The following is a 14,150-nucleotide window of genomic DNA, read 5'->3' on the forward strand; positions in this document are numbered from 1 at the left end:
TTAGAATATATATTTGGACCATTGGGTGGGTAGAACGAAGATGGAGACCAGGTTCGGATGATGGAATGACGGCATGATGGTAGTACCGACCTTTTCATCCCTTTCTTTCTCAGCCTTGCCGTCATCGCCGTCCTCATCCATTTTCTTCTTGTCCTTGTCATCATCCTTGCCCGACTTCTTCGACTTTCTCTTCCGCTGCTTCTCTTCGTATTCCTCCTTGACTTTCTGGATCTCCTTGTCCATCAGTTCTTTCTTCTTCTTGGCCGCCTCGGCCTCGGCATCCACCACCGGCGACGCGAACCCTCGGTCACTGAGGTGGCTGGCACAGATGTAGAAGAAATCCTGTCAATTGATAAATTATAGTTCATTATGGTGAGCCAGTCGTCTACGAGAGGGGTTTTTCAAGTTGTCAATGACTCAGATGCCACCTTACCTTGTTGTTGGGAGTGATGAGAACCTTTTCAGACGGCTTAAGGCAGATATAACATGACTTGGCGGATGTGGAAGCCACAGTTCGTAGATGGTAGGTGTTGGGAAACGGTGCAGCCATTTCCAGGGACCGTTCAAAGCTCAAAAGGTGTTCACTATTGCATGATGAGATCAACCTCACTTTCACTCGGATTGCCAATGAGGATAGTCTGCCCACTCGTGAGTACGGAACGAGAAACTTTGCTTCATGCTTGGGATGTGATGAGTCTGTCTTGGACGTTTCAGCCCTGCCAATCTGAGTGGCTCTAACCGCTTTAGTACTAGCTTGTGTGTTCGTTCCAATGGAGCCTCAAATCCTTCCACTATTAAAGCCACAGAGTGCATTGGTCCATATAAAATATTGGAGAGCACCAAAGCAAGGCTATTTGTTGTAGCGCTCTGCGATGCTTCGGACATCGACACCTTCCCTCTGCCTGCTGACTATAATTATCCTCAGACAGCATCTGGTCCGCTCAAGGACATCTAAACTGGCCTGGTTGGGAGCCCGTGTGTGTCTCGGGCCTGGTGGTCAATACGAGATGGAACAGCAACCTTTTGCGCACAATCAGAAGTCGGATTTGTATGAAAGTCGGGCGTCACGAGCAAAATGCCGGCAAGGTAGGTTTGGAGGGACGTTGGAACGTTGCCATGGTGTTGGGCCAGATCAAGAGGATTCGAGACGTGCCTGGGTGGCTGGAAAGTGTGACTGTCAGTAGTCCGACAGCGTTTTTGAAGACGTAGTTACCCTTCCAGACAGTGGAGAGGAAGAATAGAAGACCAAACCATCCAGGAAGGTAAAGGGCACATTATAAAAAAAGAATCTTTTGTACAGATGGGTGGCCGCTCTAACTATGCAATCCTACCGTCGTTCTAGCACTCGTGTGGTCTGTTGAGCTTCGTTGGCGAAGACAGCTCTCCCAAGGTTTGATGATGTTTTTCGCTGGCCTGAGGGATTGTCAAGGTCTTCGCTGGCGTTCTCATCCAGCACATCTTGCTCGATATTCATGCCCGAAGTTCCCTCGAACGCAGCCGTCCTTGACATTTGTTCAACGACCTGTTCACGTGCCCATTTCTCCCATTCATCGTAGATCTCGCTCTCAATCTTCATGCTGACCTGGTTGTAGGACATGCCAAAGCGTGCACCCATGTGGCGGGCCTCCTCTGCGGCGATCCTATCTCGTGTCTCCTCTTTCCGTCGCAGGGCGTAGAATTCTTTCCGGGCGATGTCGTAGGATTGAGCGACTGTGATGTCGGGAATGTTCTCAAGCAGATATAGCTGCCGCTGTACGACCGATTCGCCAGAGAGTTGGATTCCCGGTTGCATCAGTCCCTTAGACCAGTCTGCGTTCTTATACTGGTCTCCGTCCGTTTCCAGCACAACCCGAGGGCGGGCTAGCTCCCAGGGATGGTCGCTGAAGAACCTTGTCCGCAAAGAGTCTTCTTCATAACGCAGTTTGTGGGGGGTGAAGAGATGCCGGTTCTTCGTTGCGGCTTTGGATTTCTTTTGCTCGATGGCCATAGAATATTGCTTTGTGGTTCCATCAGGGAGTGTCCTTGTGCGGGTATGTGTCAGAGGGTGCCGGATAGGTTGAGGTCGTGTCAGGACCTGTGCGGGAGGAATATCGGCGAGAACGTCGACCCAGGCTGGCCGATTTGGGTACTGTTTGGCCCTGACTCTTGCAAGGGCGCTTCTGCGGACATTGAGGGCGGTGAGGTTGATTTTGCCCATGGCGGGCCGACAGTGAGGAGCTTGTTGTCAGTCAAGGGTCAGCGGACCGATGAAGGACGACTTGACTCGGGGGGGTGGAAGCAGCTTGGTCTTGAACAATCCGAAGGTCTGGATACGGAGCACAATGGTGCTCCGCAAGGTCTTGAGGTGGTTACGGGGCAAAAATCCCAGGACGCGTTATGATTGGTGGATACCATGCGCCAGCACTTTTCATATGGAGTCGAGATTCCAGTCTCCAGAAACAATTTTCCTTGGACTGTCGACCTATCAGCTTAGCATTCAATCGCTTCAATGTCTTGATCAGAGGTCCCATGCATCATGTTCCCTAGCATATGCATCGATCTTCCAGGTTCCCCGGGTGCAAGAGCATTCGCAATGCCACTTCCATATCACCTGCGACCTTGCTTGACTTTCTAACACCTGCACTGGGAACGGCCGCAAGATGTCAGGGAACTCTCCCTCGTCGCCACCATGACCCGTCCTCCGAATCCCTTTTCTATTCTGCTCTCGCTCGGGCCGCCTCTTGTACGCCATCTCGAGCATCGTACAAGGCAAAAGCGGAGAGAGCTCCTGCGCGATGCCATGCCATCCGCACCTCCAGATGCAGGACTACCAAGCTGAAGGCGATCAGCTCTGTTGCACAATGTCGAGGATTCAGCACTAGCGCCATTTCAAGAGCACCAGACTCAATAGAAGCAATGCGCGGCCGTGATAAGGGATCTGTAGGTTCTGCAAAGGCCGACAATGCCTGGAGCTTCTTCGACTCCAATACCCTAGATTTCGCCGCAAAGACTCGGCTGCCCGTTGCGTTCTTCCACGATGTCGGCAAAATACAGAAACAGCTGGAACAAGCTCCCAAAAAGGAGGAAACGGACACAGAGGCCGATCCCACCCTTCTCAAAGAACAGTTACAGATGTTGCAGTCAGTCAGGGAGTTGGAGGAGAAGTTGGCTCGCGCAAAGCATGATTTGAACACTGCGATGAAGAAAAATCCCACATCAGGAAGTCCTTCTCGCGATCAAGTCAAAAGTCAGTCTATTTCTCTGTCCAGAGAAGACTATAAAAATCTCGTCGACCTCTACTACCATTCTATGCGCACCCGATTCGACCCTGAAAATCCGGATCATTCTCCAACACCCACAATCTTGGAGGATTATGCGTTCAAGCTCTCTGAGGATTTCGCTCCGCCTCAAGCATATGTGGATTTCTATCATCATGACACGGACTATCGCTCACCGTTGGAACAGATTGAGAAGCAAATGAAAAGCCAAAAGTTGCACGAAATCCGTGTCACTCAAGTCTTCCTTGATTTGCTGCTCAATGACGACACCCCTAACAGAGCGCTTTTTGAGGCCTATCAGAAATTGCCTAAACCTGGAGTGGCCTTCTTGCCCCGAGGTACCGTGAGGGTGTTCTTGCAACGAATGGCCACTCCCTGGCAAAAGAGCGAAAAGACCATGATTCGATATCTTTCACTCATAGATGACATGCAAGAAGCCGGACTGCCCATCACCCGATATGAATGGGCATCTGCTATCTATTTGGCAGGGAGATCTTTTGGGCAAGTCACCCGCAAAGATGTGATGAGAGCATTTGACATATGGAAGCAAATGGAACAACAAGCTGGAGTCAAAGCACACCATGTCACCTTCAATATACTGTTTGACCTGGCTGTAAGGTCAAACATGTATGTTGTGGCTCAGAAAATTCTGAAGGAGATGCATGATCGTGGTCTTCGTCTGAACCGCCTTGGTCGCGTAAGCATCATATATTTTCACGGTCTCCGTCGGGACGGGGACGCTGTTCGAAAGTCGTACCGGGATTTTGTCGATGCTGGTGAAATAGTTGATACGCTCGTTCTCAACTGCGTCATCTCGTCGCTCCTCAATGCCGGAGAGCCCGAGGCAGCAGAGCAAATCTATGAGCGAATGAAGAGCCTTTATACTCAGTTGCATGTCCGACAAGGAGATGATGGTCAGATGACATATTACAAACGGTACCCGGGCACGGGCGAGCAATCAATCGGCCATGAAATGGCATCCAATCACCTCAATCGAGTGCTCCTTAGAAGCTCAAGGTTGAAGGACTTGTTGCCCGACCAACACAGGGAATTGCAAGACAGCATGCCCCTCGTCCCAGATCACACGACATTTCGCGCCCTCATCGCTTACCACATCAACGTCTCCGGGGATCTCGATCGAGTTGTCGTTCTGCTAAATGACATGGCAGAGGTGTTTGGTTTACCATTTCAAACCATCCTGTTCCAGCTCTTGTTCAAAGGTTTCGCTCTGCACGGGGGCTCAGGTGATCCCGACGCTACTTGGAGTGTTCGAAGATTGGCGTCGGTGTGGGACGCATGTCGAAAAGCTATCAAAGATAGGCAGGCATACAAGAGAGCCAGGGCCGACGGTATCGAACCAAATCTACCATCTATAAAGGAGGTAAACCAGGTCATGCAAGAGAAGGAACGAAGGTATCGTGAGGGCGACGGCACTCCTGCCCCATCGGTGCCAAGTTTGAGAAAATTGAGCACCTGGAATGAATTTGTCATCGACCTGGCAGTGTTCCCTCGAGAGCGTCGTAAACATATTGAACGAATTCATGCACAGTTATTTGACGACGAAGCGAAGTACGAGGAGTCTTTACGCAGCGAGAACAACCCTTCTGACCCCGTAGAACAAGAAGCGTATTACCCTCTGGGCGATCCCAGACTTGATGATCAAGAAGGTGAATATGTGATGCCTCCGCCATCCCGGGCCATTGATCCAAACTGGACTCAGGATAACGATACATTTGAATCGCCTTCCTTTCCTCAAGGTGATCCAGAGGCAAGCGAGCCTACCGACCCATCCTCAAGAGAAAGGCCCATGCCCCTCGATTTGGGCGCAGGAACAAACACAGGTCCCTCAGCTTCAACTCAACAAGACGTGTATGGAATTGATCTGGCAAATGGGTCAGACTTTGACCCAGAAACCCGTCCGGATTCACCCAATGCACCACATCAAGTCCGAGCCTCCCAAGCTTTGGTTTGTTGGATGCTCCGTGCATACACACGCTGCACAGGCTCGCGAGCCCACATTGAAGAAGTGTACAACTCGGTTCGCAAACTCTGGGTGCCTCATGATGATTACGAGCGAGATAATGTTCTGCGGGTGCTGGAGCGATGTTTGAGAGATTGTGACAAATATGGTCCACCATTACGGAGCGGATCTGATCGAGATAAAATCAGCCGGAAGAGGTGAGACTTGGGGATTCGGAGAAAGCAGTCGTATAATGCGACAGTTTTACTTGCTAGGCTACGATCTTTTACAGTTCCAAGGAGGTTGCTCGGTGAGTCTGTACATTATATAATGATAAACAAATATAAAGCATTCATTTCGTGTCCATTTCTATGGTGTCCTTGATCGTGTCTGGCTTGCCTTGATCCCTCACCCCGGATTTCCTATGACCGGTTCCCCATGACCGCTGGTCTCTCGCGAGGCTCTCCTCCTGACGGAAGGCGTCAGGTCCCCACGTGATCTGGAGTCACGTTCGCCGTGGATCCGTTCCCCACGCATCCTGTGGAATCCCCCAGTTTCAACGCCTCTCCGTTCCCCTCAAAGATACGTAGGAGCTTCCGACTGCCGACCCGACGCCACATTGGCTGGAAAGTTGATTCAACCTCGGTATCTCCCAGGGCGTTCGTGGATGGGCTTACTTCTCCTTGGGATGATGGCGGCCTCTCTATCCCGTTCTTACTGGTTATCTCCCAGAAACTTGCTCTTCCCTTTGCAAGACCCTACTAGATTTCTTTCATCTCTTTTCCATCTGGCAGTGTTTGGCGTTGCTGCTCTCGTTTCAACTCATAGAATCCGTGTTCGCCTGGGCCAGACAACTGGACACCTCCAACGATCCCCGCATGCAACACGAGGGTGCCTTTAGCGTTGAGAATCTATCATTCCCGTATTGTGCTGAGTAATGGCTCTTGGTATGTCACCCATTGTCCATTGAGGCTTTTGATCTCGTATTCTGACTCTATTTCTTCTTTAGCGACGACCGCTGCCCTCGCTGCTGGCGGATGGGCCGCCGCCTCGTACCTGGATGCCAAATTCCATTTCCGAAAAGACCTCGAATTACTCCTGCGATTGAAGAAAGGCGAAAAGGAATATGCCCGTGTCGTCAAAGAAGATAAAGTCAGCCTTTTCTACGTACTCGAAGAGACCTGCAAGAAGAGATGGAATGAGGAGGCCATCTGGTCCAGAGAAAGAGTATACACCTATGGTGAGCTCTACGAAAACACCATTCGCTATGCACAGTACATGATCAGCGAAGGCGTCAAACCGCAGGAGTTGGTTGCTATGTACTTGACCAATTCCCCTCACTTCATGTTCATCTGGTTTGCTACCATGGCCATTGGAGCTGCGCCAGCGTTCATCAACTATAATCTAGAAGGAAAAGGTTTACTTCATTGTCTCGAGGTCTGTCAGTCGCGATTAATCATCGTGGATGTCGACGATGCGTGCCAACGGAGGGTATACGATAGCCGAACGGAAATCGAAGCCAAGGGAATGAAGATCGTCATTCTAGATGACACTCTTAAAAATCAGATCAATTCTCTTCCCGTCGATCGTCCCGGTGACGAGTGGCGTAACGGCACGACCGGAGGCTTTCCTTGGACTCTGATATATACAAGGTAGGATGTATCTTTCTCGAGCGACAGACAATGTACACTAATGATCTCCCAGTGGTACCACGGGTCTTCCCAAAGGCTGTGCTTTCACTATTCAGCGGGTTTGGGCAATGTGTGCGCACTCGATGACAACTTGTGATTGCGTGCCAGGCGTGGATCGCTGGTACAATTCAATGCCTCTGTATCATGGTACTGGCGCTATTACATCAGGTTCATGTCTCCTGCAAGGTGTCAGCATCGCAGTAGCACCCAAATTTTCCGTCTCCAGATTTTGGAACGATATCCACGATTCCAAATCGACCGGCTTCGTATACGTTGGCGAGACCGCGCGATACCTTTTGAATGCGCCGCCTCATCCCTTGGAGAGAGACCATCAACTCCGCTTCGCATACGGCAATGGATTACGACCCGATGTCTGGGAGAAATTCCAGGTGCGCTTCAATGTTCCCGAGATTGGTGAATTCTTTAACTCCACCGAAGGTATATTTTCCTTGTTCAACCACGATAAGGGCCCATTCTTGAAAGCGTGTGTCGGCCACCATGGATTGCTGCTCCGGACGGCTCTACATAACACGTACATCCCCGTCCAAATTGATCATGATACGGGTGATATCTGGAGGGATCCCAAAACGGGATTTGCCCGGAGGGCGTCGTACGAAGAAGGAGGTGAGATGATTGTGGCGATTCCCAACAAGGAAGCATTTCAAGGATACTGGCGTGCGCAGGCAGCGACGGACAAAAAATACGTCATGGATGTCTTCAAAAATGGCGACATCTACTATCGGTCTGGGGATGCTCTGCGACGGGACGACGAAGGCCGCTGGCACTTCCTCGACCGACTCGGGGATACCTTCCGGTGGAAATCCGAGAACGTCTCGACGGCCGAAGTCGCCCTGACCATCGGACAATTCCCAGGCATTGCAGAGGCCAATGTCTACGGTGTGCTGGTGCCAAACCACGAGGGACGGGCAGGATGCGCCGCCATCGACCTGGACCCCAACTACACGGGCCCTGCGGTGGACTACAACGAGCTCCTGGCATACATCCGCACGCGCCTCCCACGCTACGCCGTGCCGGTCTTCCTGCGGCTGGTCAAAGCAAGCACACACATCCACAATCACAAGCAGAACAAAGTGCCCCTGCGGAAAGAAGGTGTCGACCCAGGCAAGGTCGGCACCGAGGCGCCTGAAGGTAAAGACGATGTCTTCCTCTGGCTGCCTCCTAAGTCCGATCGTTATGTCCCCTTCCAGCCCAAGGACTGGGAGGCGCTCAGCAGCGGGCAGGCCCGATTATAGATAGATACAGGCAAGAAGTGTTTCGTTTCTGAAGTGTCAGGTGAATCGAATCGTCCAGACCACCTAAATGCCGAGCCAGACCCACGTATCTATCTACTGCTGTTTTCGATAATCGCCGGTGAGTTCAGTGGATGGTAAGAAGAGGCTGACCTGGCCTGGCCTGGACCACTGGCTCCGATGACCAACGTCAGCATCTTTCTGTGTCCACTGTTCTCCCTACGTATGGAGTACTGTAGTCTGCTCCGGGAGGTAGATCGCAGGGCCTGTTTGGTCTCCAATGAAACGCTGTGAGGGGCTTTCTCCTTCGGGGCCGGGGAGATTCACCGTATACGCGTCCTAGCCAATGCTTAGATTCGAGCTAAGCCGAGATAAAGGTGCAGACAACGGTGTCGGCGCCCGCCTCAATGCCGCTCAGCCTCGTTTGGCAAGCAAGAAAGTACGAGTAGGGCTCCGTATCGCCGTAAGGAGGTTGTCGTTGTCGTTTCGGCAGACACGGCACGACACGACACGACATGACACGACATGCACACAGCTACGAGTACGGAGTACGTACGAAGCGGATAAATTCTCACATGGTGTGAGTAGAGATGACTATTTGAACGCGAGAATCTGGTTGACATCGCCAGCAATTTCGCCTGGCTCGTCAAGGAAACGCCGATGATGTACGTACGATGTCGCAGCGGCTCGCGATCAATGCGTCGTCGACTTTGGAACAGAACACGCTTAAGCAACTCGCCAAACCTGTGCAGGGATGCGACCTAAATACTACGTGCAACTAATAGCCTAAAAGAATCTGTGGACTTTTGTGCAACATACTTGCGCGGTTACAGAATAGACCTAAGACCACCGGAGCCTGAAAGCCGAGAGGCCATTTTGCGTGTACCTCATCGGGCGAACACCCGGCGATTTTGGTGTAGTCGCCCACGAAGAGCCGTCCCCATTGCCCCGTGCCGGCCATTGAAGATCTGCTTAGGAGGACTTCTCGCGAATCTCGTCCACATGAGTGACCTCCGCGACACCGACATCATCGTTGCCACCCTTCCTGTGGGAATCACCAATTTCAGTAATGTCCGTAACACCAACAGCCTCGTTGGCCTTTGCCTTGATCTCTTCGACGGCCTCGGCGCCGTCGAAAGTGCGGTTGATTTCCTCAAGGGTGGCGCCGCGGGTTTCGATGAAGAAGAAGTAGACGGTGACGAGCTGGATGAGGAGCCATCCTTCGAAAAAGAAGTAGAACTTCCAGCTGCCGGCCGCAATGCCGATTGGGATAATGTATTGAGACAGCGCAAGGCAAATGTTGGTGGCCAGGCCCTGCATGAATAGGCCGTTGGCGCGGATCTTGAAGCTGAGAATCTCAAGTGGGTAGGCTACGTTGAGGGAGATCCTGTGATAGCATCCGGTCAGCGATGATCGAGCGAGAAGAGTGAAACAGACGGCACTGCAAGGGACTTACCAGGCAAAGTTGTAGAAGAAGTTATGGAAGAAAATCATGGAGATGACTCCCTTTCCGTATCCCACTTGGTCCGGAAACTTGAGCTGGTAGGCGGTCAAGGCAATCCAGATGGCGAACGTACAGCACATTCCGCTAGAGGCAATCAAGAAGAGCGGACGGCGGCCAAAACGGTCTACCATCAGGGCCCAAAACCAAGCCTCAAGCATATTTACCATCAAGATGAACCCGTTGAGCTTGTTCTGGTAGTTCGGGCTAGTGATACCGATGGCTTCTAGGATATTGTGCAGGTAATATGCCGTCAGACTCGTCCCGGAGAACTGAGAGAAGACACCGCAGCAGAGACAGATAAACACACGATAGCGATTGCCGCCTGGGAGAAATCAAATTATTAGGCCCATTCGCTGGCATTATTTCGAAATGTGTAGGGAAAGACTCACGAGTCTTGAACAATTCAGACCAACGTCCCTTTTGTTCACCCTGCCTGATGGAAACCTTCATTTCAGCATATTCGAACCGGACCAGAGGGTCTTCACGATTACCGTTGGCGTGGTACTTGGCGAGGATATTGAGTGCCTGTTCGTCCTTGCCTCTCGAAACGAGCCAACGCGGACTTTCAGGCAGAAGCAAAACTAAGAGCAATTGGACGAAGGAAGGGGCTGATTGCAGCAAACTGGGAAGCCTCCACGACCAGTTTGAGTTGATGTAAAGTGTTCCGAAAGTGATCCCTGAATAAAAATCAGCGCAAATAGACACGATGTGACACCCTTGACTTACAGCCTCCCAGGAAGGCACCGAAGTAGTACTGGGTGCTGCCCAATGATCAGTCTACGAGAGTTCGTGCAAATGGCAGATGAGAGGCATACTTGTATAAGGCGGTGATCTTGCCACGCTCGCAAGGATGGGCAAGCTCGGTGATGAGCAGCGGCGAAGCCAGGCCGGAGAAGCCAGATCCAAGACCAACTAGCAACATAGTCAGTGAGATTCCTCGTCCAAAGCATGGAGAGTTCTTCAGCTCCCGGGCGTGGGGTTCTTACTCATGAAACGAGCAGCAGTGAACATACGAATGTTCACGGCGAAACATTGAATGAGCCCGGCAACAACAACAATCAGGCACCCAAGAAAAATGGTCCATTTCCTCCCGCCATAATCGGCACTATATGGTGCCAGAATAAGACCTGTAGGAGCATGAGCGCCTCGATTCAACAGGTGAATAGGTGTCAGACGACGGGAAACACTTACTGACCACCCCGCCCACACTCTGTATAGCATTCAATAATCCCTGCTCGGACCCGTGAGGGTGATGGAAATCTGAATCTTGTATCAATGATCTGCGAGTAGTTGTGATGTTTGGGATGCTTTACAATCCTCATAGTAAGTGATAGACTGCACTCCATTCATGAGGGATCTGGACGACGCCGTTAGAGCAAAGTAACGATCAGAGGTCTGTCCTCGTACCCATCGTATCCATTAGTTGCAGCCGAAAGCAGTGCGATCAACAAAAGGCTGTATAGCTTTCTCCGACCAGGGTCCTTGTACCACGGTGTGACGTTGGCCATAAGCTTCGCCATTTCTTCTTGGGTTGTCGCCATCCTGGACAAATATTCACGTTTTGCGTTCTATGCAACGTGATAAGTGATTGAGTACAAACCTCTAGTCAGAGACAATGCTGGCCAGCAGTTTCCAAGTATTTATATAAGTCCTGCGAGCGAGTCCACTGCCGTTCGAATCGCATTCACTTGCCACGGTGCCGGGTAAATTGTTGTCGCCAATATTGCCTGTCTACACACGCATGGTATCGTCAGTTGCCGCTCGGAATATGTAGAAGTTTGGGCAAACGGGCCCCCTGGCCGGTGCCCCCGCAATCTAGAGGCGTCTCGGGGTCTCCCGGTTAATAAGATAGTGATCTCAAGGCTGCCTTCCGCATCGGGGGAAAGCTGGGGAAGCTCCAGTTTAATTTGGCAAATAGAGACACCGTCTGTTCAAGGATGGTTGTTTGGGGACGACAACCGGCATTTCTATGTCCAAAGCAAACTCCGAAAGACACAAAGTCCATATGGTCATGAACATGTCGACCTTATAATGTGCATATGGTGGCCAGTCGAGGTGCCATACTCGAACAGAAGATACAAGGCCAGGGTCGTCTGGGGATCGAGTACGCGTCAGCCATGGAAAGCTCTATTTCAGAACTGCAAAGGCTTACCTATACAGCCCACACCGCCCGGCTATAATGAGGCCAGAGCGAGTCAAAATATCGAGTTATTATCCGAAGCATTTGACAAGCTCTCTGCCCAGCCGACCGGCCGACCGGCTGATTGGATTGTGCCCTGCTCTAGAATATGGAACCATTCCACGTGCGGGGGGTGGGATCCAGCACTCGTGCCGAGAAACCGCAGGCAAGGGCTGGAGAAGAGGATCTGAGTTCTGTTCCAGCAATATCGCTTAACAGAATAACTCCGCTCATCTTTGCTGTGGACTGCGTGTGCTTACACGGTGCATTTCTCGTCGCTAGACAGCGCCTCAATAGTGCTGTAGCTGTCGTTGTAATGGGAGTTATCTGATTGAGAGTTGGAGCTGATAGAGGAGGTGCCACTGTAGGTACAAAGTTAGAGGCGAAGCTTTGACAGATTTCTTGGGGTACCTTGGCCAATCTTGGAAGGAACGGGGCGGTCCCAGGCACCAAACTTGGCATCTTCCTTCCTAATTACTGTACCTTGGCACCAAAATTATGGGGCACAATAATTTTAACTTGGCCGACTGGGAATACACGAGTGACAAGGAGGCGATACACTGACGCAGGACGAGTATCATGAGAGGACGCGTAGGCCGAGAGGGAGTTCGAGGACGGTACCTAGGTCAGTGTGAATAGCACTGCACCAGAAGGCGGTGCTCATCCCTCGTGGCAGGCACAACCCGCCCAGCTTGGGTGACTGCCCTGCAAGGTGCCTTAGGTAATCTTCTTCTTTGAACGAGTCAGGATATTCGTGCGGGGATGCCACATGACTCATGCGTGGACTCCCGCCATGTCAATGACAAGACAAATCTGCGACAACACTCGTTAATGACGAGCGGACAATCAAGCAGATGACCATGGCCTCTCATGTCCCCTTAAACAGTGATATCCTCATCGTAGGAGCCGGCATTTTCGGCACCAGCACAGCGTACCACCTTTCCCTCTCCCACCCTAATCCATCTCGAATCACGGTTCTCGACCGAGACCACGTCCCCTCCCCTCTCGCAGCATCTAGCGATATCAACAAGATCGTCCGCGCCGATTATAGCAAGGCATTCTATATGGATCTCGCGTATGAAGCAATGGGAGCGTGGACCTCATGGCCCTTCCTGAATTCTTATTTCCATCAGACAGGTTGGGTTGCACTGGACGAGAAAGGCAGCGATCTATCCGAGAGGATCCGAAAGAACTTCCGCAACTCTGGTCGACCCGACACCTCTGCTGATGTCACGCTGGATGAGGTGAAGAGCGGCTGGGATGGTGTGCTGGCTAATATCAACACGACAGGGTTCGATACGGCCTACACGAATTCCAGCGCTGGCTGGGCTGATGCATCGCTGGCGGTCGAGGCGATGATGAAAGAGGCCGTGAATAACGGGATTCAGCACGAAGTAGGCAGCGTCTCTGAGCTTCTCAGAGAAGGTGGTAAGCTTGTAGGTGTCAGGACGTCTGACGGCCGCACTTTTTCTGCTGCAAAGATTCTCCTCTCGACCGGCGCGTGGACCCCGTGGCTTTTGGCTCCCCTGGAGAGAGAATTACAGATTTCTCCCCAAGATAGTATCCAGAAGCAATTACAAGCCGCGGGAGTGTGTGTCGCTGCGTTCAAACTCTCCGAACAGGAGACCAATCACTACAGCCAGATGCCTGTTCTAATCTACGGCAGTCAAGGCGAAGTCCTGCCTCCCAACCGCGACCGTCTTTTCAAATTCACAAACGCCAATACTTTCCGCAACACCAGTCTACACCCTATAACAGGCCAAGAGATTTCAGTGCCAGCCCCAGACCAAAACTTGATACCGGAGAAGCTCAAGCGGCAATCAATAGAGATCATCCGCCAGCGGATACCGGAAATGCTTGTCGATGATCGAAGTCCCGACGATTGGCGCATCTGCTGGGACGCCATATCCCCGGACCAAAACCAGCTGATCTGCCAGCATCCGGATGCAAGGCTGTCCAATCTTTACTTGGCGACTGCTGGATCTTTCCATAGCTGGAAATTCCTCCCCAACATCGGAAGGTATGTGGTAAATGTGCTCGACGGTAAGTCCAACGGGCAGGCGAAAGATGAGGCATGGCGGTGGAAGACATCTTGGTCTGAGAAAGGAGCGCATCCCAAGGTGTTGCCCCAAGGAGAATTGAGAGACTTCGATCCTTGACAAGTCTTGACTTGACGGACCTGTTGCATCGATCAAGCAATGAGAGTGTTCCTTGGACCCATTGACTGTCGAGGTTGTGTTGCTCTTTGATTGCTTAATCACTAAGCGTCCCAAGTTCCCTAAGCGCCACATTAGTCCAAGATATACAGG

At 51.6% G+C, this 14,150-nt stretch overlaps 6 protein-coding genes across 6 annotated transcripts; 3 read left to right on the top strand and 3 right to left on the bottom strand.

Annotated features, from left to right (window-relative positions):
* Positions 1 to 550, bottom strand: A1O9_03386 (uncharacterized protein; the record flags this gene model as incomplete). Its single annotated transcript, XM_013408952.1, has 2 exons — positions 1 to 342; positions 434 to 550. 2 exons carry the CDS (start codon positions 548 to 550, stop codon positions 1 to 3), a joined length of 459 nt encoding a protein of 152 aa, XP_013264406.1.
* Positions 551 to 1,327: 777 nt separating this feature from the next.
* Positions 1,328 to 2,197, bottom strand: A1O9_03387 (uncharacterized protein; the record flags this gene model as incomplete). Its single annotated transcript, XM_013408953.1, has 1 exon — positions 1,328 to 2,197. One exon carries the CDS (start codon positions 2,195 to 2,197, stop codon positions 1,328 to 1,330), a length of 870 nt encoding a protein of 289 aa, XP_013264407.1.
* Positions 2,198 to 2,895: 698 nt separating this feature from the next.
* A1O9_03388 (uncharacterized protein) lies at positions 2,896 to 5,439 on the top strand (the record flags this gene model as incomplete). Its single annotated transcript, XM_013408954.1, has 1 exon — positions 2,896 to 5,439. The coding sequence occupies one exon, from the start codon at positions 2,896 to 2,898 to the stop codon at positions 5,437 to 5,439; it is 2,544 nt and encodes an 847-aa protein (XP_013264408.1).
* Positions 5,440 to 6,154: 715 nt separating this feature from the next.
* A1O9_03389 (uncharacterized protein) lies at positions 6,155 to 8,161 on the top strand (the record flags this gene model as incomplete). The annotated part of the gene is made up of 3 exons (XM_013408955.1): positions 6,155 to 6,164; positions 6,227 to 6,869; positions 6,922 to 8,161. 3 exons carry the CDS (start codon positions 6,155 to 6,157, stop codon positions 8,159 to 8,161), a joined length of 1,893 nt encoding a protein of 630 aa, XP_013264409.1.
* A 969-nt stretch (positions 8,162 to 9,130) lies between these two features.
* On the bottom strand, positions 9,131 to 10,584 carry A1O9_03390 (uncharacterized protein; the record flags this gene model as incomplete). Its single annotated transcript, XM_013408956.1, has 5 exons — positions 9,131 to 9,545; positions 9,615 to 9,984; positions 10,052 to 10,339; positions 10,389 to 10,423; positions 10,478 to 10,584. 5 exons carry the CDS (start codon positions 10,582 to 10,584, stop codon positions 9,131 to 9,133), a joined length of 1,215 nt encoding a protein of 404 aa, XP_013264410.1.
* Positions 10,585 to 12,701: 2,117 nt separating this feature from the next.
* A1O9_03391 (uncharacterized protein) lies at positions 12,702 to 14,000 on the top strand (the record flags this gene model as incomplete). The annotated part of the gene is made up of 1 exon (XM_013408957.1): positions 12,702 to 14,000. One exon carries the CDS (start codon positions 12,702 to 12,704, stop codon positions 13,998 to 14,000), a length of 1,299 nt encoding a protein of 432 aa, XP_013264411.1.
* Positions 14,001 to 14,150: the final 150 nt, after the last annotated feature.

Source organism: Exophiala aquamarina (assembly GCF_000709125.1).
Source record: "Exophiala aquamarina CBS 119918 chromosome Unknown aczIA-supercont1.2, whole genome shotgun sequence".
Taxonomy (NCBI): domain Eukaryota; kingdom Fungi; phylum Ascomycota; class Eurotiomycetes; order Chaetothyriales; family Herpotrichiellaceae; genus Exophiala; species Exophiala aquamarina.